Source organism: Sebastes fasciatus, chromosome 5 (assembly GCF_043250625.1).
Source record: "Sebastes fasciatus isolate fSebFas1 chromosome 5, fSebFas1.pri, whole genome shotgun sequence".
Classification (NCBI taxonomy): domain Eukaryota; kingdom Metazoa; phylum Chordata; class Actinopteri; order Perciformes; family Sebastidae; genus Sebastes; species Sebastes fasciatus.
This window is the reverse complement of record NC_133799.1, coordinates 34916707-34943062: the sequence shown is the minus strand read 5'-3', so window position 1 is coordinate 34943062 and position 26356 is coordinate 34916707. Positions and strand designations below refer to the sequence as shown.

Genomic DNA, 26356 nt, shown 5'->3' with positions numbered 1-26356 from the left:
AAACAAAAACTGTGTCGAGGTGATCTTGGAGAGGCTGGTCACGCGGATCTTCAAGAAGGCGAAAGTGACCTGGACCCTTTCAAACGTCCATGACATCATCCAGCGCCTTTTTGAACAAACGTGGGCCGAAGTCGAGGGTCTCGATTTCGATTCCAGCCCAGAAACATGGGAAAACCTCGAAAAGACCATTTACCGGGACCTGATTAAGACGTGGGGCAATGCGACGTGGGTGCTGGTGTCCTTGAAAGGGGGTAAACCGGCACTCGGAGACCGTATCGCCTCCGCCGTCAAAGGTCACCTGATGGCACCACCGAGACAGAGGTCCTGCATGTGCAGGTTCTTCTCCTCAATGTTCACCGCCGTGACGAGGCGTTAAGGTGGTTTATGGGGTTTTCTCCGGGGGCTCCGGTTTATCCCACATATATATATTTTATATATATATATAAAAAATGTCTTCAATGTGTCATTCATCTTGAAGGAAAAATTGACTTTTTCCTTCTGAATGAATGCGAGGGCTTGAGCTCTCAGCGCCACCTCAGTAGTCAGTGTTGTCTACTGTTGTGGAACGCACGGGTTCGATCTGGGTGATCCAGTTCTCCCACAATCAGTGCATAATAATGAACATCTAATTAAATCAAATAAATAATAATATAAATAAATAATATGAATTCATTTCTGCTCATGTCTCTCATCATTTGCTGTAAATATTCAACTCAGACAGAGGTTCTGCTGATTCAGTGAATTTGTATAAAGTACAAAAATAAAGTACAAAGAAAAGTGTGTTTTGCACACTCTCTTCCATCATATACACTGATCTTAATTATTGCATATTTTAATGAGTTTACCTGCCTGATTGTAAACATGTAGAGAATTATTGTAAAGGAGAATCAGGCTTCTTGTGTGTATTAGCCCACACAGTCTGTAAATAGCTATTAATATTCAAAACCACGCCTATTCCTGACCGATCAGAACTGTTGTAATTAAAGATCATTAAACCTTATTTATCATGTTTAGATATTTATTTACTGACACCTTCACCGTAAGGTGTATCAAGACATATCACAATGATGGTGTATTGTTTTACTAGAAACATAAATGCACTCTTATTCAATGACAATAAATGAGGTTATTTTAAGGGGTGGGGGGGGGGGGTTAAGTGTAAGGATAACTCATACATTAGTTCATTCAATAAGCCTATAAATGTGAGGGACACCACGGCTGCCCACATTCTGCAGACAGGTTCAGGTGAGTTTACCAGGTCAACAAGTGACTGTGAGAGAGCTGGACAGCATCTCGCTCACTCAAGGTGGAAAGAACACACACAGTGACGGTGTAAAGGTGGACAAAACAATCTAATACAGGAAGTGATTACGCTGATGTTGTGCTTTTATTATATTGTGCTTTTATTTTATAATGCATTGAGGGCCCAAACAAGACCTTAGTGTGTGTGTGCACGTGTGTGTATGTAGTATGTGTGTGTGTAGTGTGCACGTGTGCATATTTGTGTTTGTAGTGTGTGTGTGTGTGTGTGTGACTCACCCGCAGGCATCAGCTCCACCACTAGTTTAGGGTAGGCGATGTTGGAGCAACCGACTGAAGCTCCACACACACTCTGACACACTGCTGGATCCACACAGCCCACCTCATCTACAACAACACACACACAGAGAATAACAGATATTTAGAGTTAGTTAGTTACACATCTTTGTCCAGCTTCTACGATGCATCACCGTCTCTCAAAGCCAAATGTGTGAGTTAGAAAACTGTGTTGAATTTCATTCATTCAATTCCATGAATTTGACGACGGATGTAAATATATTTAATTAGATAAATGAAAATATTTTGGCTGGTTTATTGAGGTCAAATCAAAAATGATGAATGAACTCGAACATAAAGAGGAGAGGCAGATAGACTGACCTGGGAACAGTGATCGGCTGATCATGCCTGGCATGACGACAAAGAACATGGGCAGCAGTTTGAGGTAGCTTCCCAACACGCTGCCTCCTTTGGCATGAGACAAAGACTTGGCTGACAGAGACCTCTGGACTATAATCTGCACACACAAACACACGCATATTACTCTCTCTATACTTGAGGACCCTCGTTGAACATAATACATCAAGTCAAATTTATTACGATAGCACATTTAAACCAACATGAGCTGACCAAAGTGGCACGCCCAAGAAAAATTTGCCAAAATGCTCTGCCAATGGTAAACAGTGTATTCTCATAAGGCTACCAGGAAGCCTGCAATGACTGCCCTTCACCGTCAGGCCTGTTGGCGCTGGTGTCGACAACACAGACAATGGAACCTGAACATGTGGGGGAATGTCATGTTCAGTGATGAGTCCAGGTTCTGTCTGCCAAAGTTGGATGGCAGGGTCAAAGTATGGAGACGACGCGGAGAACGCTATGCTGATTGTTGCACCGATGGAGTAACAGCTTTTGGTGGGGGCAGTGTCATGGTGTTGGGGGGGGGGGGCGGCATCTCCCTCACTGGCAAAACAAGGCTTGTCATCATTGAAGGCCATCTCAATGCAGTGAGATATCGGGATGAGATTCTGCAGCCAGTGGCGATCCCATATCCCCACAATCTGAGACCTAACTTCATCCTCCAAGATGACAACGCTCGCCCCCACAGAGCCAGGGTTATCACAGACTACCTCCACAATGTGGGAGTAGAGAGAATGGAACAGCCTGCCAAGACTCCACACCTCAACCCAATTCAACACTTGTGGGATCAGCTTGGGCGTGCTGTACGTGTTAGAGTGACCAACACAACCACGCTGGCTGACCTGCAACCAATCCTGGTTGAGGAATGGAACGCCATCCCACAGCAACGTGTGACCAGGTTGGTGACCAGCATGAGGAGGAGGTGCCAGGCTGTTGTGACTGCGTATGGATCTTCCACCTCTACTGAGGCTCCTGACGGTGGATTAAATGAATAAAGTGTAAAATAGCCAATATGTCTTGTTTGTTCCTTGTTACTGATACAGAGTTCAATCATCGTAGGTCATATAGAGGCATCAGTATTAAAGTGAGACTGTTTCATAACCAGTTAAAACACACACACATCAAAGCACATACACACATTTAAAATGACTGATGATCCGATCAAAGATTCTATGGACTACTAGTGTCGGTGAAGCTACCTGATCCGTGCACCAGACCCACGTAGACAGTACGTTGAGCCCAAACAGCAGACCTGGCCAGGGTAAGTCCCCCGACACGGGGTCTCTGAGCATGTGGAAGGCGTCACTACGAGGCAGGTGGCAGGTGGTGTTGGCGACCGTCACCGAGGGAACAGCTGACATATAACCATCAACAAGGCCGTTGTACCAGCCAACTTTGGAGAATGCTGGAATATGTACAAACACAAACACACAAACACACACACACACACACACACACACACTTTACTTTACTTTAGAACTAGAACACTATGGGCACAATACATGCCCATAGATATATATATAGATACAGTATATATGGGCACATGTGTGTCCTACCTATGAACATTAGAGAAAAGGCTCCCCCCACCATGATCACAGTCTGGAGCACATCAGTGTAGATCACTGCTGCCAAACCACCTACAGAGACACACACACATAAAAAATAAATAAAAGAAATATGCTCAGATCATAACATGGCAAACTCATACCCAACAGGCAACAACAGCTGTCAGTGTGTCAGTGTGCTGACTTGACTATGCCTTGCCCCAAACTGCATGTGATTATCATAAAGTGGGCATGTCTGTAAAGGGGAGACTCGTGGGTACCCATAGAACCCATTTTCATTCACATATCTTGAGGTCAGAGGTCAAAGGACCTCTTAGAAAATGGCCAAGCCAGTTTTTCCTCGCCAAAAGGTAGCGTACATTTGGAGCGTTATTTAACCTTCTTCCCGACAAGCTAGTGTGACACGGTTGGTACCGATGGATACCTCAGTTTTTCTAGTTTCATATGATGTCAGTATCTTCACTCTAGCTTTAAAACTGCAAGTTACGTTAATGCATTAAAGAAATTACTGGCATCAAAACAAATTTGCGTTATTATTGCGTTAACTTTGACAACCTTAATAAAACATACGTTGTGTCAGAGTATTAGGACAATTCTTTTTTTTACTCTCTATGGAGTTTGTTTAGTAAGACCTCATGGTCCCATGGGGGACACTGGAAGGGGAGGGACTTCGCCTCTGTTGCTCACTACTTCCCAAACACATGCATCTTCGCTAAAAACCTTTAAATTTTAGCAATGATCACACTGTAAAACTTTTTCCTGTAAAATTACAGTAACTTACAGGAGAAACTGCTGCCAGTATTTTATTTTAAAATTTACAGTATCTCTACTGTATCAAAGAATACAGCAGCTTACTGTAATCAAAGCATACAGTAATTTGCTGTAATAATTCAAAAATAACAGTAAAATACTGGCAGCAGTTTCGCCAGTAAGGTTACTGTACAATTTACAGTATCTGTACTGTATCACAAGAATACAGCAGCTTACTGTAATCAAGGCATACAGTAATTTGCTGTAATAATTCCAAATAATACAATAATTTATTGGTAGCAGTTTCACCAGCAAGATACTGTACACTTTACAGTATCTCTACTGTATCGGAGATATACAGTAACTTGTTGTAATCAAAATGTCCAATAATTTCCTGTAATAATTCCACAAATTACAGTATTTTAAGCATCTATAAAAACTAACAAGCAAATGAAAAATAACAATTTAGAACAATAAACACAACAACATGGCATATTCATATTATTCTTGTTTATTATAATAACCTGAGTTTGACAGAAAATAACATCCAAATAAAACATTCAAATACTCAAGCCCTTACAAATAAAAATAGTGTGATGAGTTGTGAGTGAGTAAGAGACACAGTGTGTGTGTGTGTGTGTGTGTGTGTGTGTGTGTGTGTGTATCTGACTGACTGAGTGAGTGTGTATATTTGACTGTGTATGAATATCTGAGTCCATGGACTGAGTAAATACCATAACTTTTCTGTTTCAAAATGAAATAGCCTCCCCCGTTACACTGCGGGGGTTCACTAGACAGAACCATGCTGTTGAACAATACAGTGTGCTGGCTCAATATTAAACGTATAAATAATGCAAGGTTGAACATTTTAAACAAAATTAAATAAAAATAACATTGTGAATGAGTGAGACACAGACATAAAGGGATTGTCAGTAATTGAGTGAGATATGGAGGGTTTGTGTGTGTGCATTTTAACTCTACAGACAGAGTCAGGAATGTGATTGTTAAACTCACACAAAGTCCCACTCGAAATCCATGAGCTCCCGCAGGAGGGTGCATACATGAGGATTCAGGGATGTCACTTTCTTATGGACCATTTTCCCGCTCTTCTTGCGGGTCACCTTTCCCTGTCGTGCCTTTGTCCCTCTCTCTGGGTTGATCCCGACACAGCTTCTACAAGGCACAGGAAGGTAAAACAAAAAGACACAAATGTGAATCAAACCACCTCTTACCTAATATTAGACCGCTAAATATTGTAGTATAAATAATACCTGATTTATTATAAGTCCCCAAATCGTTCTTTTTCATGCTTTATGTTTGTAATATATATATATATATATATATATTTGTAATTTGTAATGCATATTAGAGTAGATACACGTGGACAAGGTGAAATATTTCTTGCTAATATAGTTTACTTGCCTGATGTTTTATGAGTGTCACACCTTTGGAATATGCATATAACATTGAGTGTTTTTGGTAACTTGATGACTCTTTGATAATTATGTACATACAGTATGTACTAGGGCTGGGCGATATGACGATATATATCGTCAAACGATATAAGAAATGTCTATGTTTAGATTTTTTTTTCTATATTGTTTCTATTGTGATGTCAAAAAACGAGTGGCTGAACTGTTTTACTGCAATATTTATGTCATTTGTACGACTCTTTACGTCCCTAGCATGTGGTTGAAGTTTGTCTTCAGGGCTTTCTGCCTGAAAATATTCTAAGTTTTAGGCAACAAACAAACTTGGTTAGTAGTAGTTTGGGTTAAAATAAACCCTTTCTGGCAGAAAGCCCTGAAGGCAAACTTCTCCCATGAGCGAGCCGGGCGGAGTTGTAGCGAACAGCTGTTTTACTTTGAGAGGGCACAACATGCAGAAACTCTCTCAGACTCAGCCCAACCAAAACAAGAAGAGCTCGTTAGAACGTCAGACACAGACCCGAAAACAATCTTCTGCAAAGTATGCCACAAGCAAAGTTTGAGTGCAGGCTATCTGTTGTCCGTAAAGTTCTGTATAAAATGATCAAATACTCAGTACATTTCATTTGTCAAGTATTTAATTCACACAGGAGTATACGAAAATAGACTTTACCATGTGCTTATTTCATATGGACTTTTTATTTATTGAATTACCAGAACATTTGCTATATTGTGATATATATCTTTATCGAGATATGAAATGACCTTTATCAGGGTAGAAGATTTTGTCCATATCGCCCAGCCCTAATAAGTGCATGTCTTTATTACATTTGCAGTGTTTCGCCATGTGCCGTTTTCAGTGCTGCAGTACATGCTATTTGTCCACTAGAAGGCTCTGTTGACCACAGAATTGCTCAATCTGGCTAAACCAGCAATTGAGTTTAAGTGTATTTCTACTGATTGTAACATTGATAAAACAAATTTATTTCACGTATAAACCAGAATACCTACATTTAACTTAACCAGTCTATTGTATTTAATTATTCAAGACTAATAACAATGGGTTATTAATTTATATATGAAATGATATTATTGCAGGCTAATACTGTTTTTATGTTTCTTGTATATATTTTAGAACCACACATACACACCCAAACGTCCAAGTGATCATTTAAGCTTATTTTGGAATGAACTCTCCATACCATACTCTCTGATCGTATGTCTATCACACATAGATAGTAAGGCCCAAACATCTGACACAAATGACTATATGGAATTCAAACTTACCTCTGTATGAATTCAAGTGTGCAGGCAGCGTGATCCTGATATTGGAGGTTGAAGTTGTAGTAGGATGTGAAGACAACAGCAAGCCCCAACGCAAACAATGCCTCTTCACACACGACCTGACCCTCGATGCTTACCATCCAGCGCTGGTCGGAAATCATTGGACCTGAAACACAATGCAAAAAGCTTTAGGCTGAAAACCAAATTGACCATTTGACGAATTATCAAGTGGCCACTTACCGCTTTATTGTTTTTGTATGGTATTGGCATTTCCAACTGATATTTGAAAACCTTTCTAAAAAAATGTAAGCCTCCGCTAGATATCAGGAATTCTTGATGCAGGATGTGAGATGCTACTCATCTACTGCACTGCTCTTTGATGTATCCAGGTAGCCATTTACATACTTGGGACACCATCGCGTGGTTGTGTCGGTTGCAGCGAAGGAGAAATCAAGTAAAAAAGTTAATACAAATAAAATAAAATCTACAAAGGGAGGGAGAATATCAAACGAACCATTTACACATTTATAAGCTATAGGAATCTAAACCCTAATCCAGACGGAGAGTGAGAGAAAAGCTCAAACGAACTATTTACATATCAGAGAAGAATCAGAGAAATTATTATTCCGTAGCTTACTGTGTATGTATTATAGTCAACTATTTATTAACCATCTAAATCTATGTATTTATTTATCCATTTCTGTATGCACAACTGTTTATGAATCAGTATCTATTTATAAGAATGTAAAGGTGTGTGTATTATATACAATACAGGAGACATAACCATAGAAACTCACTACAACTGAACTCCAACTCCAGCGGCAAGCAGCGTCTTCCTGCCTGCCCCACACCTTCTGACTGCCTGCTGACAGGCTCAATAGAAGTACTCTGCATATGTGCACTAGTACAGTGTAAGTAGAAACGTGGTGCTTAGTGCTTACCTAGAGCGATCAACCGAGGGCTATCAGGAAGGGTGAGGGATGTCTTCACAGTCGCCGCTGTGTCTGACACCTATATAGGAGACAAAAAAGGCATTGCATTTCTAAGTTAATGTTAATACAATTAAACAATGCTTTAACTATAGTTGTCATCAATTTTCCTTTTAAAGAAATTATTTTAAAAATCACACTGAGCTCCACTCATTGCATTTCAGTAATTTCAATGTCTTAATCTGAAATAAACTACATCAGTATTACCCACATCCGCCTGCAAGATGAGGGCATCTCTCCTCTCTTCGAAGCCCCCTGCATGCTCATGTGAGCACCCTGCATGCTCAACAGTATTCTCTCCATCATCTCTACCTGACCTGATCTGACTCAAAAGATTACCAACTACACAACCTTTATGTGTTCTTGACAAGTGTGATGAAAAAGTGGATATCACAGTAAACATTTCACCACAATTTGTAAATGGACATAAGACTGGTTTCCCCTCTTTAATGTGAGTCTTCAAGTGAGAAAATAATGTAGACAAACTGTCACATTTGACAGTACAGAAATCGATGTGGCATGATAAAACGTCTAATGTTAATGTCCTTATGCCAGAACATCCTTCCCTCAAGCTTGACTCCCTCTGATCTGGGTGATCTCTATATACATGGCATTTTAAAGCTGTAACTTTGCCAAATGAACGGTTACAATCGTGGAAAGCACATTTAAATGTGATGTGTGGGGTGTTTTGGTGAACTTTCATATGCCTAACAAAGGCATATTTAGTACCACATGCATGGCGGCAAAATTGACAGTTGAACATTCTGGAAACACAAGATAGATACTGCCTCGTCTCCCTTTTAGATGTTGCTATTAGTAGTTATTACTAGTTATTAGTAATTCTATTGAGAATTTAAATGCTGACTAAGCTAAAACCAGCTAGCTAACGAGCTAGCGCTAGCTAGCTACCGTGAATATAAGATAGACTACTGATGTTTGTTACCTGTGATACTAATGAGTATTGAAATATAGACGAAGCTAAGAACAGCTAACGACCTACCGTTAGCTAGCTAATGTACATACACTGAGGAGCATGCACTGTGTTAGCAAAGGTACAACACAACTTGATCATTTGACTTACCATAAAGTAACGTAATGTAACCACTGGAGTTTCCCTTCGTCTGGTCTGACGATCAAAATGGAACTGGCGGTGGTGAAAATAAAAAGTGTGTATCCAAACTGCTGCTGTCTCTCCTCAAGTTGCACTGGACAACAACGCTGCTGCTGCTGCCAGAGTGACCGTTGAGCTGTTGAGCTGTTGAGCTGTGGCGCTCAACGGTCAACTCGAAAAAAATACGCGCGAGAACTTAAAAAATAGCCGTTCATTTATTTTCCCGAGATTCTCAGCGGCAGCAGATTACTGTGAAACGATACACTTGACCGCTGGGATCATGGGAGCGAGCGTTCTGACTCCCAGAATGCATTGCTTTCACACTAATATACAGTAAAAGCATTTTACAGGTAACTGTTAGAATCTCGCTGTAAATTTACATCGAAGTGTTACAGAGCATGTTTGGAAAGTAGTTGAAGAGCATACGACTGGATAAATGAGACTTGGATTATTCTGAACAAGTTGTTTAAGAGTTTGTAAACAGATGTCTTAATATAGTTTTGCTGTTGTGAAACGCTGTTTCGTTGTGAAAAATAGTGACAGAATTGCTGCAAAGGCAGGCTGTTGTAAGTTGACTTACAGAAAGATCAACTCAAAGTGACACATCATCGACGTATCACCAAATAACAGCAGCAGGAAAGATACATGTGTGTTTGTGTTTGTGTTTGTGTGTGTGTGTGTGTGTGTGTGTGTTTACCTGCCACAGTGTAAACAGCAGTGACCAGCAGCAGAACGCCTGTAGACAGGTAGAGATCCCAGCCCAACGATACCTGGATAAATAGTGCCCCCGAAAATATATCTGTCTGGGTAAGACACACACACACACACACACACACACACACACACACACACACACACACACACACACACACACACACACACAGATGTGTCTACTGTGTCTTGGATTGTACAGACCGCAGAAGCGGGGGGTTGGGGAGGAGGTAGGGGGCAGCAGGCTTAGCAGGGTATTCCAGACGTCCCTCTCCCCTGCAATGTTTTCCAGCTCTTCCTGGGGGGACCCCGAGGCGTTCCCAGGCCAGACCAGATATGTAATCTCTCCAGCGTGTTCTGGGTCTGCTCCGGGGCCTCTTACCATTTGGATGTGGAAAACCGTAAAACCGGAAAAGGGTGGCGTCCAGGAGGCATCCTGATCAGATGCCCAAACCACCTCAGCTGGCCCCCTTTCGACGTGAAGTAGCAGCGTCTCTACTCCGAGCTCCCTCCGAATGTCTGAGCTCCTCAGCCTATCTCTAAGGCTGAGCCCAGCCACCCTACGGAGGAAGCTCATTTCGGCCGCTTGTATCCGCGATTTTGTTCTGTCGGTCACTACCCAAAGCTCATGGCCATACCTGTAGTAGTAGTAGTAGTAGTGATACAATATCTGTATGAATATAAGCCTGAATTGCAACTGTGTGTTTTTTCTCCAAACCAAACTGCTGCGATGCCATTTGACATTTACCCATCACATGATGACGAATAAGTCTCTGGGGGCAAGGGGGCTATATTTCTGGTGTTCTGGTGTTAGCCAGCGGATATCTGCACGCTGCTCATCGTTTACGGTCCAATTAGAAACTTGAGATGTGAGGTTGGATTTGAGAGAAAACGCGTACGACCAGATGGTTTCACGGTAGCCAGTTTGCTAATTTTAAACTAAGAAAAAGTGAAATCATTGTCAGACGATAGTCGGTGGGTTCCCAGATTAGGTTCCATAAACGCGGACCGTTTACCTGCATTCAACTAAAGCCTGCTCTAACATGTATGCATGCATCTTGTGTGTGGAGGTGTGGCGCTGTCCGCGGTACTGATACAGAGCGGAGGAGATCGATACACAGAACACGGTTTCTTAAGTTTGGTTGCTTTTTGTGGTTGCGCACATGACATCTATTGCACGTCTGTCCATCCTGGAAGTGGGATCCCTCCTCTGTTGCTCTTCCTGAGGTTTTTTCCATTTTTCCCTGTTATAGGGTTTTTTTCGGGTTAAGTTTTTCCTTATCCAATGAGAGGGTCGCACTGTAAAAGACAGAGGATGTCGTATCCTGTACAGATTGTAAAGCCCCCTGAGATGTGATATTGGACTATACAAATAAAATTGACTTGACTTTCTATGCCCCCTCTCCCCCTGCTGATTATGAAAGATAATCGTTCATAAATTCTAAATATATTTAGCGTCCCCTCGCCATTTTAACAGCCCCCTCAGTCACTTCATTCTGGTGCCTGGCCTGCATGTCCGACTAAAAAAGTGTTCTCTAACTACTCAACAGTATCCTAGGCCTATGTGTGCAATGCATATACCCCCCACCCCCTCCGCATGCCTTGAAATGATCATATCATATCATATCATAAGAATGTATGGGAGTGTGTGTGTGTTTGTCTTACAGATATTTTGGTGAAGATGTAGAGGAGGAGTGACAGAACAGACATGTATATGCGTATCCTCCGGCCTCCAAAGCGTTTGGCCAGGTATTCAGGCATGGTCACCACACCAGCAGAGATGTAGACGGGGATAAAGATCCAACCCAGAGCCACCAGGACCCACGCCGCCTGCAGGAATACAGACACATTCATTCTCATCTCAACTCGTCAAATACTGACGCGTTGTCAGACCCCTCGGTGGGTGTCACTTTTTGGCTCGCAGTAAACACGTCCTTAATGTTGCGAATCAACCAAAAACACTTTGCTTAAGTTCAGACAACAAAACCACTTAGTTAGGTTGAGGAAAAAACAACATGGTTGGGCTTTAAATTACTGCGTTTGTACAGTGAAAATGTGACTTGACGTTGTGAACACGGGACACAAACGAACAGCTGATTGTGACGCACGGGACACGAACAGCGGACTCCTGGATGAAAGCCTTGTGTTTGTTGGACCCATCCACACTTGGACCCAGCACTTTCTCTGAGCGTTTACTGTCGCTGCAGATGGGTTTACGTTGTAGTTAATGGAAATCCCGGTGCGTCCCATACCAATGCTAAAGGGTGCCTTGTGCGGCGGTATTGAACGCCGATGGCCGTGACAAAGCGTCGGTATTTGACGCCTTGGGAATGAGAACAGGCTGGAAACACACACAGGCTCAGCAACACATTGTCAGTAATGTCTGCTATTGTACTGTTTAATGTGTCTCAGGAGATAGAGCGGGTCGTCCACCAATTGGAAGGTTTCTCGGAAGGCACACATTATTCTATTATGAATACCAGTTTATGTGTGGGGAAAATGCCTATGCATGGTTTGTACATCCAGCCACAGATCTCAAACCGATAAAATGGAATGTCAAGATTTACAAAGCTCTAGAGACCTATTCATCCAGGCTCAAGGCTGTAATTGATGCCAGAGGTGCATCCACTAAAAACTGAGTTGTAGGGCATATATATATATTTTATATAGTAGATAAGGCAAAAGAAAATGTGAACAAGTGGCCCATTTCTCTCCCAAAATCTCATAGTCCCAGACGGTGTTCCTTACATTCCATTCAAATCCCCCGACAGCGATGCCTCCGGCTGCTCCTGTTCCCGCTAGACCGATGAACAAACCGCTTCCAACATTACTGGACATCAGAGAAGCTCCAATCTGTAAACACATACAGATAATACACAGTAACAAGAAATGCTTATATTTACTTTAAAAAAAAGTGGCAGTAGGCAGTATATTTTTGGCATCGTTGGGTAATAATTCCATAATAACCTTTCAGCATATTGTAAATCAAGTGTTCTGAGAGATAACTAGACTTCTGCTCCTCCTCATGGCTCTGTTTTCAGGCTTTAGAAAAATCTTTTACCAATCACAGGTCATTTCATTGAGAGAGCGTTCCTATTGGCTGTGCTCCGGTAATGTGACCAGAACGTGGCGTTCCCTCACCAGGCGTCACAAACTTTCTCATTTTACAGCTAAACCGTGCACTACAAGATGATTCTGAAAACATTTGAGGAGAGAAATAGGCATTAACGTAACATAATATTGATTCATATTTGATCAGCGCTGTTTAGTTTGACCGTTTGGTCGGAGTTCGCGAGTGATTGACAGCCGGCTCTCATAGACAGCTGGACAGCAGACCTCAGGTCAGCTCTTACTGCTTGTTTTCCTCTGGTCTGTGAAATCTTGCAGATGCCGTTAGAAGCACCGGAGGACACCAGAGGACACTGAGGCACATGATATTTTTCAGGTTACCTGTTTCATGTACTACTGTCCCGATATAGCGACCGTTTTATAAAAATAACTTTTTATAATCATATTAGCTCCAATCTCGCCTTCAGCTTTAAAGCAACAGTCCATTGTGGCTCTCCATGACAGCTACCGTATATCAAGTAATGGTATTTTAGCATGGCATACTAGAATTGAGGGAGGTGTTAGTGTATATAATATATCATAGTTAAGAATAACACAAGTTTTTCTTTTACTACAGTAACTGAATGCACCACACGTTTGGCTTCCTTTTCTATTTATACTGTTCAATAATTACCTTCTATTGGGTACTGACTCCTGACTGTGTCAGAATATCTGTTCTGTAATGCTAAGGTAGGTGTAAGAGCAGCAAATCTGGAACCAAACAAAAATCTTGACAAAAGAAATGTATAATATGTTGACAATGCCATATTGCATATAGCACATTAACATTGAATTGAGGACAAAACATCATGCATATCATCAGTGAGACGTTTGGTACTCACAGGCCACCAAGACATTGAACGGCCAGCCAAGAAGTAGCCCCTCACAGTGCTGCGATTGGCTCGCGCTGATGCCTATAGAAAAGAGGCCAGCGGTACAATTAAAACTGAAAATTGATGTGTAGGTAACCTAGATTATGAAATAAATAAGTATAATGCATGTACAGAAACATTTAAAGGACTTGAAACTCTGTCACCTTATCATATCACATCTATCTTATCAGCCCAAACTGATTCTTCGGCAGGTACCTCATACTATCCAGGGTTTAGCATATTTCCTCTGGGCATGTTTTAGGATACTTAAATAGAAATTGTGGAATCCAAAAATAGTTATTAGTTAAATTTGACTTAGTGTAGGCTCACAGGGTTGAGCTATGTCTTAAAGGAACAGTGTGAATCATTTCAGGGGGATCTATTAGCAGACATATTCATAACTATAATTTCATTTGTGTGTAATCACCTGAAACTAAGAATGTTTTTGTTAGCTTATAATGAGCCCTTCATATCTACATAGGGTGCGGGTCCTGTTCACGGAGTCAGCCATGTTGCTCCGCCATGTTTCTACAGTAGCCCAGAACAGACAAACCAAACACTGGCTCTAGAGAGGGCCTTTCACGTTTTTACATTACCTGAAGGCCACCGTAGTTCTCCGACACGCTTGTGAAACTGCGATAACGTGAGCCGCAGAGTGTAAAACCGCGGTACCTGGCAGCTGACGTCCGTTGCTCCTAAAGCACAGTGACCATGACGTTGAGTCAACACATCTCTGACCATGATTAACCTTCACGAAGGGAGGATTTATTGGAGAACTGTCGTGATAAACTGCATTAGTTTAAGCCAGGTGTATCCAATAAACTGCTAATGGAGTGTAGGTTGTTTAAATTCAGTTCTGATATTTGTATTATTTCTATTTTTGAAGTACAAAGTTGTGAGTGAAGAGCTGGACACATTTCAGGAGATCGTTTGACCGATTGTTTCCTGGTGAAAGTTTCAGTTACTGTGCTGATCTCATTGGGAATGAGGAACATTGGACATGGTTTTGTGCACACACCGTGGTATAAACAATATTCATGGTTAAAAGAAACTAGTTGGACAAAAAGTGTTTAAAAAATCTAAAATAAACTGTTTGATCATAAAAACTGGAACTGAAATGTGTTATTTATTTTGACTTAAGTGAAGTGATTTAAAAATTAAGGTAACAATGTGCATGGACGTTTTTGAGTAGGATGGAGTTAAAATAAATAAGTAAGAGTAGCTTAAATAAAGTAATTTGACAACTTCATATCACCACAATGTTTGGATTAATATTAAGTTGGTTTTATTAAGCCTTTAGAGGTCAAAGCAAATCATGTTGGTTGAACTTCATTAATTGGGTTAGTCAGACTACAAAAGACAAAAGAATGCCATAGTTGGAACTTCTCAAAAAGATGAATGCAAATTGTTACCTACATTTTTTTTTTAAATTGAGCCAGTGTATTCTTTTTTAGAGTGGTTATGGTAAGGATGGCCAACGGCGTTATCATGGTTTTGCACTCAGCGGTTCACGTTGCAAAAGGGAGGAGTGAGCGGAGGGGTGCTCGGTTGGTTGCAATCTGCAACCACACCACTAGATGCCACCAAATCCTACACACTGTCCCTTTAAGATATTATTAAGAATAATGGTCATTAACAGGTGCAAGTGTAAATTGAGTTGGGCCATTTCCAGGGCTTACCCAGATTCCAACTGCCATGACAAAAATAAAGTAGACGACGACCACAGCGATGTCGGCGGCACCCACACGGACACCTGCGCTGGGAGGTGCTGCAGTGGTAAACCCAGAGGAGCTGCTGCTGCCTGCAAGTACAGAACAGGACGTCACTATGACATAATTTTAGCTATATCAAAGCAGAAATAATGTAGGTACAATATATACAAAGTACAAGTACAAACTGTCACTCAACCGTAGAGGATGCAAGAATGTCAGCTGTGACAGCAGTGGGGTTGAATTTATTTGTGTTGTTGCCTTTGCCAGCGCAGCACAAAAAAGGTCTGGTTGAAACTATTAACCATTCTGAGATAGTTGAGAAGCATAGTCTGATATATAAGTGTAACTTCAGCCTAAGGTCTGAGCCCAACCCCAAACCGGTGGACTTTATGTCAGCACTGGCCTTGCGAGGTCCAGGGCTGATTTACTAGATGGCACGTTGAGCCATATTCAACCCATGAAATGGCAATTTTTAGAGCTTCAAAGTCATAGTTAAATTTTTTCCTCAGTCGCTTTGGTACATTCCTCGAATCACCCTTAAAAGGACTGTTTGTAACTTTCAGAAATTGCTTGTTAACAGCGACACCTGTGGTCGTTAAGTCAACGAAAGTCAGCGTCGGGCTCGCGCTTGCTCCCTCTACATAGACATGAACGAGCATCGCTCAAAACAGTGAGGCGACACACGTCAGCTAAAACCACAATATCACTATATTTCAGCTGCTTGGCAGTAATGTTAGCTGACCAGACGAAGGTCTCTCCATGAATCAATGCTGATCCTAGTGTTGGCTTAAGGCTGAAGCAGGAAGAGAAATTTTATCGTCTCCGACCGCAGCCGGAGGTAGACACCGGCACCCGGTTGGAGACGATAACGTTTCTCGCTGCGGAGCCCTCTTACTTCACAAAACACGGGAAACCTCTGTTGGTCTGGAGGAGCAGCAGCATTTATTTCTGCACAAACGTCCACTGTACATTCACTAGATATTCTCAGAGCTAAACTAACTCTTCTGCAGTGTGGAGTGTGCGCGCATGAACATGAGGTGGAGCGAGAACGAGCGCGGTGTGTGAGTGAAGTAAGGCAGTACAGCAGAGACTCTGGCCCTGGAGACCAAAGCTATAGTCTCCCCCATGTCCTCCGACCGCGGCACACTGTGAACACTGTTTAACAGACGCGCTTCGCTAAATAGAACTTTGCGGTTTTGGTGCTTCTGTGTAGTTTGTGTTGGAGTCTTGTCTGAACAGCGTAGCCACATGCGAGCGCGCATATCCAAGCTCGCATGGGACACCGACCCGGTAGATTTATACGTGTAAGAAGTTACAAACATTCCCTTTAACATTTGCAAAACAATAAGCGCATTTCTCAAAATAATTCGTACAAACGGCACCACATGATGGATTACCTGCGAAAGCCCGTAACTTGCTCAAAATCCTCAGTTTATCTCTCCAAAGTAAATATATATATGTCAATGAACATGTCAGTGTCGTCAGAATGACTAGTCCTTGTGTCATTAGCCATATTGTCAATATAACACTATATTATAATGTAATGGCTAAGGTAAACTAAGGACATTAATTATATCTTATGTGCACAAATTAATAAATTGTGGCTTCAATTATTTATTTATAAATTAGAAATGTAAACATCTGAGCTATTTTAGAGAGAACTGGTTGATCGTTGGTTGGATCTAACACTTCACACATTCCCCTTCATTAGTGAAAGTCGCCTCAATTCAGGACACAGTTACAAAACAAGTCTAATAGATATGTATATCAAATATGCTTGACATATTATTACGATGGCTGGTTCAACCATTTTACATGTAATGACTTATCCAATGCCCAGATGTTTGGGGGGGTAAAAGACTATTCAAGACAGAACCAGTATAATACATTTCTCAGCCAGTATGGCTCAGAAGACTGATGTTTGAAAGTTAATGGACTGAGGAAGCAACCAGCTGACCCTTGGAGTCTGGACTGTTCTTCCCCTCCCCTCTATAGTAGCACACTGACCGCTTTCCCTTCCTCCCTTAGTCATCGAGGATAATTAGTACTGCCATGAGTCAAGGGATTCCCCTTTGATTTCAGTGTTTTTTAGTATTTATAATAGATAATAAAATAAGCTTTTTAAACTTTCCCTGTGTTGTTCTCTTTTGCCCTTTGTTGAGACTGGTTTGCCAAATATAGAATCTGCAGGTCAGCGGGTTTGTTACAACTCCTCCGTAGGAAATGGATGTAACTACGAAAGAACAATACAGTATAAATATATATTCAACATATCTTTAGTTTGATATAATATTGATTTTCGACATTTTTGTTTTGACATTATTTATGTGTGGTTTCCAACATAATTTATGATCAGCTATCACGCCTGGAAATTAATTTTCATACACTATCTCTTTCTACATCATTTATACTTGATAATTGATTTTATATTATAGAATTAGGTCCAGAGCTCCACCCTCTCTACACTGGAGAAAGAATGGACAGCGTAGGAGAAAGAGGAGAGAAAAGAGAAGCATATTTAGAAGGAGAAAAGCACTGCCGAAAAGTGCAGCGAAATGCTGCAAAATGACAAGATGTGTTCACGAGCAAGGGACAGGATTAGTGTTTAGCAGGTCCGTCACATTATCGCTCCTTAATGAGTCGATTCTGTTTTTAAAACCTAATAAGTGGCATCAACACTTAACTCACGCTTTCTGGATGCAGGAGATGCGTTTGCATGGAAATTATATTGAAAATAATTCTACTCTTCTGTCAGGTGGAAGTCCCTCCAGTTACTCAGAGCTACATCTTGATTAAAGGGACTATTTGTAACTTTCAGAAATGCTTCTTAACAGCGACACCTGTGGCCGTGATATCAACGAAAGTCAGCGTTGGGCTCGCGCTTGCTCGCTCTCAATATACCTGAACGAGCATCACTCAAAACAGTGAGGCGACACACGTCAGCTAAAACCACAATATCACTCTATATTTCAGCTGCTTGTCAGTAATGTTAGCTGACCAGACGAAGGTCTCTCCATGAACATGATTTAGATCTGATCCTAGTGTTGGCTTTTCCTGCCTAAGTGCAGGCTGAAGCAGCGGGGCTCTCCAGCGTGTCTCCCTGCTCTCTCCGCCCGCAGCCGGAGAGAGCAGAGGAGACACCGTCACCCGGTCGGTAACGAGCAGACAACGTAAATCTCTGTAGAGCTCCGTCACTTCACAAGACACGGAAAACCTCTGTTGGTCTGGAGGAGCTGAAGCAGTTATTTCTGCACAAACGTCACCTGTACATTCACTAGATATTCTCAGAGCTAAACTAACTCTTCTGCAGTGTGTAGTGAACGCGCGTTCACGTCTAGAGGTGGAGCGAGCTGAGCTGTCTGAGTGAAGGCGAGCAGGCAGAGGAGGAGGGTACAGCGGCTACACGCGAACGCGCAAATGCGAGCGCGCATGTGTGACGGACTGCTACATTTATGCGCGTACAAAGTTACAAATAGTCCCTTTAAAGGTCCCATATTGTAAAAAGTGAGATTTTCAGGTCTTTTACATTATAAAGCAGGTTTAAATGCTTTATAAATACTGTTAAATATCAAAATGCTCAATATACGGAGAAATACACAAATCCCGTATTCAAAAATTGCGCGTTTGAAACAAGCTATTAGGATTTCTGTCCATTTGTGATGTCACAAATATACAATATTTAGACCATTACACGGTTTTAAACGTAAAACACTCTAAATGTTTCCCGGTTTATTTCCTGTTGCGGTGTATGTAAAAAACATCAGCTGAAAGGAAGTAAGTAAACATGGATCCAAGCTGTTGTCTAAAGCAACGCAATTCCGTTGCAATTCCCCTGAAATGCGCTAAAACGGAGCGTTTCAGACAGAGGGTGAATACAGGTATATTCAGGCAGACAGTATGAGGAAATTAAAGTGTTTTTTTAACATTACAGCATGTAAACATGTTTTAGTAGAAACACAAAATACAAGTATGAACCTGAAAATGAGCATGATATGGGACCTTTAACACAAGTCCTGGCAGTCAGAGCTCTGAGGAAATACCAAAACCAACACTCCAGTAGTGCACAAAAATAGTTATAGATGTGAATTTTATTCCTGCGTCCTTAATTATGGAAGTGTAATTGACTTGAAGATGTCTTTACCACTTACAGGGCCTTGCATCAAACAGGCACCAAAGACACATTGTTCAACTGTTACTTCCTCATTATACCTCTAGATAGGACAATAGGCTTATAAAGCAAAGGCTGAAGGTGAAACGCTAATACGGACCATTTCTGCTGAGTCCGCAACACACATCTCTGCTTCCCTGTCTATAAAAAAATAAAGCTTGTTGCTGTTTTCATACATGGAGCCTCCGAGCATACATTTGAGTTAAAGAAAGTCAGACCTGTAGGGAGACTTGTGGCAGACATGTTGATTCCAATCTTCCAGATGGTGTTGATTCTTTACAGACACTCAGTCCTCCGGCGTTTCCTCCAGGGAGTTCTTCAGACTCTGTGTAACCGAGTTAGTCGATCCTGCTGGTAAAAACCTGACCGAGGTGTGTGAATCTGTGGAATCCACCTGAAGCTTAATTATTAATCAGTCTGTTATCAAGTCAGGCTAACTTCACTGGTTGGCTAGAATTGGCAAAGACTGACACACATTTAAAAGGTGATCCACAGGTGGTTACGGGTATAGTCCAGTATGTAGGATGTAGTTTGATTCCACATTTAATAGGTTAATGCTACACGGGTCAGTGACAGTATGCTGCTCCTGTATAGAACTTAGACCTGTATAGTTCTATAAATTCTTAATTTGGCATGTTATTCATAAGTGTGTAAATGTCTCATCAAGGTGTGTACTAATATTTAATCCTTCAATAAAGAAGCATCCAAAGGCTCTTTTTCCTCGGACCCAATTTACCTCGATTTAATTTATGAGGGAACATGTCATTTAGCAAAATAATACGCATGTTGTTTAAGATGTTAGGCTAGTCCAGGGGTCTGCAACATGCGGCTCTTTAGCTCCTCTCCAGTGGCTCCCTGTGGATTTTTAAAAATGGAAATGAAAAACTGTGTTTTGTTTACATTTTCATTTTCATTTATCATTGTTGTAGGTCTAATGTACGACACTACGACAGAGTATTAGGGCCACATAGAGGCAAAAAAAAAAAAAATCTGAGACTTTACTAGAATAAAGTCATAGGTTTACGAGAAAAAAAGTTGTAGTATTATGAGAATAAAGTCATAATATTATAAAGTAGTAATTTTACGTGTTATTTTCCTTTTTTTCACGTAAAGTTATGACTTTATTTTTTGCAGTGTTACGACTTTTTTTCTCGTAAAGTTATGACTTTATTCTCGTAATATTACGACTTTTTCTCATTAAGTTATGACTTTATTCTTGTAATGTTATAGCGTTTGTTCTCGTAAAGTTATGACTTTATTCTGGAAAAATCAGATTTTTTTCCCCTCAATGTGGCCCTTATACTCCGTAGTACATTTGCTTTTTGGCCCTCACTGCATTAGACTTATAAACTATATACCTAGACTATAAACTGTGTTACCTTCATCACAACGCTCAAATGTTTTGCAGCTCCAGACAGATTTTTTTTTTGTTGCCTAAAATGGCTCTTTTGATAGTAAAGGTTGCTGACCCTGGGTTAGATGGTGATGTATTTAACTGACAGCGGGAGGGCAAACAATTCAAAAGCCTGGCCAAGATAGACACCAGCTATCCAGGTGCCCTGTGCTGAGCACACAGCTCTCCTGACGGACGTAAAACGCAGCGTTAAACAGCCATAGTAGTATAGCCATATTTCTTAAAGGTCAAAGGTACATACTTTAGACCTTCTCTGGGTCTAATGTAATGGTAAATTGATGTGTATCTCTGCAACTCTTTCATGCACTTCAGCTGTCTTAATTTTTTATATTTTGTTTTGAAGCACTGGCAGCCTGTGTAGACAGCTGGATTCATTCAAAGCGAAGCAGATTTGTTCGGTGGACGACTGAAAAACGCTGCTGAAACGGATATCTGAAGCAACGCCGGTTTCTGTTATTCCATTTGGACATGATCAGATTGTTTAAAGGAAAAGGTAAAGACTATATGTACACACGTGGACAAAATTGTTGGTACCCTTCCATTAAAGAAAGAAAAACCCACAATGGTCACTGAAATAACTTGAAACTGACAAAAGTAATAATAAATAAAAATTTACTGAAAATTAACTAATGAAAATCAGACATTGTTTTTGAATTGTGGTTCAACAGAATCATTTTAAAAAACAAACTAATGAAACTGACCTGGACAAAAATGATGGTACTGCTAGAAAAGATGTAAAATAATTTGATCATAGGGACATGTTAAACTAAGGTGTGTCCTGTAAATAGCATCACAGGTATCTTCAAACCTTCAATCAGTCAGTCTGCCTATTTAAAGGGTGAAAAGTAGTCACTGTGCTGTTTGGCATCATGGTGTGTACCACACTGAACATGGATCACAGAAAGCTAAGGAGAGAGTTGTCTCAGGAGATTAGAAAGAAAATTATAGACCTTCATGTTAAAGGTAAAGGCTATAAGACCATCTCCAAGCAGCTTGATGTTCCTGTGACTACAGCTGCACATATTATTCAGAAGTTTAAGGTCCATGGGACTGTAGCCTACCTCCCTGGACGTGGCTGCAAGAGGAAAATTGATGACAAATCGAAGAGACGGATAATACGAATGGTAAGCAAAGAGCCCAGAACAACTTCCAAAGAGATTAGAGGTGAACTCCAAGGTCAAGGTACATCAGTGTCAGATCGCACCATCCGTCACTGTTTGAGCCAAAGTGGACTTAATGGAAGACGACCCAGGAGGACACCACTGTTGAAAGCAAATCATAAAAAAGCGAGACTCACTTCCGGTCGATAGGCAGATGGAGTAGACGCACTAGCCGGTGCTCCGGTAAACTTTTCATTTTTATACCATCCAGCCCTCTAACTTCCACGCCAAAACGAAACCTTTTTTTTATTTATCTAATTTTTCTCCTGACCGACCCTTTTATTTCTCACAATGACTTCGAAAGGAGCCAAGGGGAGCAAAAAAGAAGATGCTAACGTTAGCTTAACACTGGAGGCTATCACCACGCTGCTTGAGCAACACCGTGATGCGCTAGCCACCGAGTTCAGAACATCATTCAGCCAGCTGGACTCAAAACTAGACCAAACACGGCTCACAGTGGAGGACCACGGCCAACGTGTCTCCTCCTTGGAACTAGCTGCAGAAGACCTCAGCCAACGAGTCGTGGATCTGGAGAACGTGTGCACCACCCTGAGCGAAGATAATGCTAGGCTAAAGGCTAAAGTCACCGACCTGGAGAGCCGAAGCAGGCGCCAGAACATCCGTATCCTGGGTCTCCCGGAATCCATTGAAAGCGGACGCCCCACTGAATTCTTCTCAAATTTGCTGCGCGAGGTGTTCGGTACCGAGACACTGCCATCCCTCCCAGAACTGGACCGGGCCCACCGCTCCCTAGCTGCTAAACCGGCCCCCGGACAGCGACCGCGCTACTATTCTCCGACTGCACCGGTATCAGGCGAAGGATCTGCTCATCAGAGAGGCACGGCGGAGAGGTAAACTTGAGTTCCGTGGCCAGCCCATCCGTGTTCTGGAGGACTACTGCCCTGAAGTTGTGAACCAGCGGGGGGAATACAGAGACGTGATGGCAGAACTTTATCAACTGGGACAGAAGCCTGCTCTGCTCTACCCAGCCCGGCTCCGGCTGACGCTGTCCAGCGGAGCCAGAAAGTGGATCAGCTCAGTGGACGAGGCACACAAGTACATCAGCAGCCTCCGCAGGTCACCGGAACATTCATAAAGGGACTCTTTAGTAACTATGGACCCACTGGATGAGAGGTATCACTGTTTATAGCCCTACCATTTTACACGTAGTGCGGCGTATGTTAACTGTCACGTGGGTTTGTTTACATCGGTGAACATGTTCATTTATCCAGACTATACACGTGTTTTTGCGCTGCTCTCTTGTTAGGCTACATATACAGACAGTTGCAAACATTTACAAGCAAACATTACTTTATTTAGCCTGGTTCTATACTGGCTCTTTGGAGTTGTTATCACATATGACAGCTTTGCCCTCTCTGAGTGTGATGCCGTTTCAATTAGAATCTGCGCTAGATTTTAAAGGGCCAGTTGAACAGTTAGTTCACATTTCAAGCTGGAATTATCATTTTAAAGACTGGTTATTCTACGTTTGTTAGTACTTAAGTGGGTCTTGTCCTGTACCGTTAATTCAACTATTTAGCTATCTGGTATGGCACAAGTGAATCCATTTTTTTTTTCCTCTCTCTTATTTCTGTCTACTTTGAAATCACAATTCCATATGACTGTCTGATTCCTGCTTCTATGGTTTTGGTGAAATTTTGTTTTTAAATTTGATTTCTGATTTCTGAAACTCGTGCTAGAGCTTCCCAGCTTCCACAGTTCATAAAGTTGATTGTTTAAGCCAAAATATTGTTTAAGAGGTGCTTGTAATCTACTTTTGTATGTATACCGGAGCAGCAGTTAATTTAGTTTAAGACAGGAAGAGTTGTTGTTGTGCAATGTTTGTTCTGAAGAGCTTGCTGCTTTCTTTTTTAGCAGTTTTCTTGGTTGGGGAGGGGAGTGGGGGGAAGGGATATGTCACTGCCAGTAACACCTTAGTAACTTACACAAACCTATTACTGTACACTAGTCACTCCTGGTCTTCACTGACCTGCTACAGCTGTATCTTAAAGCAACCACTTGAATACTGTGCTCACATCCTAACCTTTTTAGTCAAGCTGCATGGATAGGCACTTAATACTACAGAGCTGGAATGTCAAGGGTTTGAACCACCCCATTAAAAGAAAGAAGGTTTTCTCACACCTCAAACAACTTAAAACAGAAATAGCCTTCCTGCAAGAAACCCATATTCGCAGTTCAGACAGTGGTCGCCTTCTGTCAGGCTGGATGGGGCAGAAATTTCACTCCGCTTTTCAAGCCAAAGCCAGAGGGGTTTCAATCCTTATCAGTCAAAGTATTTCCTTCGAACCACACAATGTGATTGCTGACAAGTTCGGTCGATATGTTATTGTATCTGGGAAATTATATGACACACTGGTAGTGCTTGTGAACGTGTATGCCCCTAACTCAGATGATGTAGGTTTTTTCGAACATTTATTTTCTCTGCTGCCAGACCTCAACACATACTCTCTCATACTTGGTGGTGATTTCAATTGTTGGCTAGACCCAGTTTTAGACCGATCTTCCACTAACCCCAGCACAATAAGTAAATCAGCCTCTTTCATTCAAGCCTTTCTCTCTGACTACGGTGTCTGTGATGTGTGGCGCTCTCTACATCCAAACGATAGGGAATACTCGTTTTTCTCGCACGTCCATCATACATACTCCAGGATCGATTATTTTTTTATCGACAACCAACTAGTCCCGCTGGTTCAGTCCTGCGCCTATCAGAGTATTGTCATTTCAGACCACGCTCCTATTGGTTTGACCATGTCCCTCCCTGGCCTCCCACAGAGGAGCAGGCACTGGCGGTTTAACTCAACCCTACTGCCTGACGATAATTTTGTGAAACATATGGAGAAAGAGATAGCCTTTTTTCTTACTACTAATATATCCCCTGAAACCTCTAGCCTAATTGTATGGGATGCTCTTAAAGCTTATCTTAGGGGGCAGATCATAGCATACACCGCTCAAGTGAAGAGAAAATCCTATAAAGAGCGCTTGGATCTGGCCCACCAAATTGGAGAGATTGACAAACAATATGCTCAGACTCAAAGTCCAGACCTTTATAAAAAACGATTAGAACTCAAAACCAAATTTGACCTGCTTACAACTCACTCAACTGAACACTTGCTTTTAAAAAACAAGGCCAGGTTTTACATATATGGAGACAAATCTGACAAAATGCTAGCCAACCAACTCAAAGGCTTTAAAGCAAAACAAAATATCTCTAAAATCCTAATGTCAAATGGTCACATAACTTCAGATCATTCACAAATTAATGAGACATTCAGGGATTTTTATTCCCAGCTTTACACCTCAGAGTCTCAGGCCGATTGTAATGTAATTCTTGACTTCCTGCACAGTCTAAATATTCCCCAACTTTCTTTGGACTTCAGGAAGAGACTGGAAGAGCCCATATCTCAGGCAGAAATAGCTTTAGCAATTTCCTCAATGCAGTCAGGTAAGAGTCCGGGTCCCGATGGTTTCCCAGCAGAATTTTTTTAAAAGTTCTCCTCGCTACTTTCCCCACAGTTATGTTCAGTCCTATCTGAATCCTGTAGGCAAGGTTCCCTTCCTCAATCATTTACCGAGGCTTGTATCACTCTCATTTCTAAAAAAGGTAAAGACCCAACCGAATGTGCCTCCTACAGGCCTATCTCCCTCTTAAACACAGATGCAAAAATTTTGGCTAAGGTCCTAGCCCGTAGACTGGAGAATGTCATTCCTACAATTATATCCGAAGACCAAACTGGCTTTGTCAGGGGCAGACAATCGTACTTTAACATACGACGACTATTCAATATCATCTACTCTGCCTCTGAGGAAATCCCTGAGTGTGTTGTGTCTCTCGATGCGGAGAAAGCATTTGACCGTGTTGAATGGAACTACTTATTTGCTGTTCTGGACAAATTTGGTTTCGGCCCGAAATTTACCTCTTGGATTAAGCTACTATATTTGCATCCCTCAGCCTCAATTCGTACTAACTCCCAGCAGTCTAAACCATTCAATTTACATCGTGGAACCCGTCAAGGGTGCCCTCTGAGCCCCATACTTTTTGATTTGGCCATCGAACCGCTTGCCACAGCCTTCCGCAGTTGCGGGGACATATCTGGTATTTGGAGGGGCAACA

The 26356-nt window shown here is 41.7% G+C and overlaps 1 protein-coding gene across 2 annotated transcripts in view; it reads right to left on the bottom strand.

The window, feature by feature from the left end:
• The window catches only part of slc5a9 (solute carrier family 5 member 9), a 33943-nt gene extending 13292 nt beyond the window's left edge, over window positions 1–20651 (bottom strand). The window contains exons 1-10 of one of the 2 annotated variants that reach the window (XM_074636919.1): window positions 19869–20651; window positions 15450–15571; window positions 13741–13812; window positions 12539–12643; window positions 11456–11620; window positions 9777–9882; window positions 3510–3590; window positions 3153–3358; window positions 1918–2053; window positions 1540–1647 (exon numbers count right to left, since the gene is read on the bottom strand). In XM_074636919.1, the coding sequence (XP_074493020.1) occupies window positions 1540–1647; window positions 1918–2053; window positions 3153–3358; window positions 3510–3590; window positions 9777–9882; window positions 11456–11620; window positions 12539–12643; window positions 13741–13812; window positions 15450–15571; window positions 19869–19893 (1126 nt within the window). In that variant the 5' untranslated portion in view covers window positions 19894–20651. Of the gene's footprint in view, window positions 1–1539; window positions 1648–1917; window positions 2054–3152; window positions 3359–3509; window positions 3591–9776; window positions 9883–11455; window positions 11621–12538; window positions 13610–13740; window positions 13813–15449; window positions 15572–19868 lie in introns of those variants that run through there. The other variant, XM_074636920.1, reaches the window with a different exon arrangement.
• Window positions 20652–26356: the final 5705 nt, after the last annotated feature.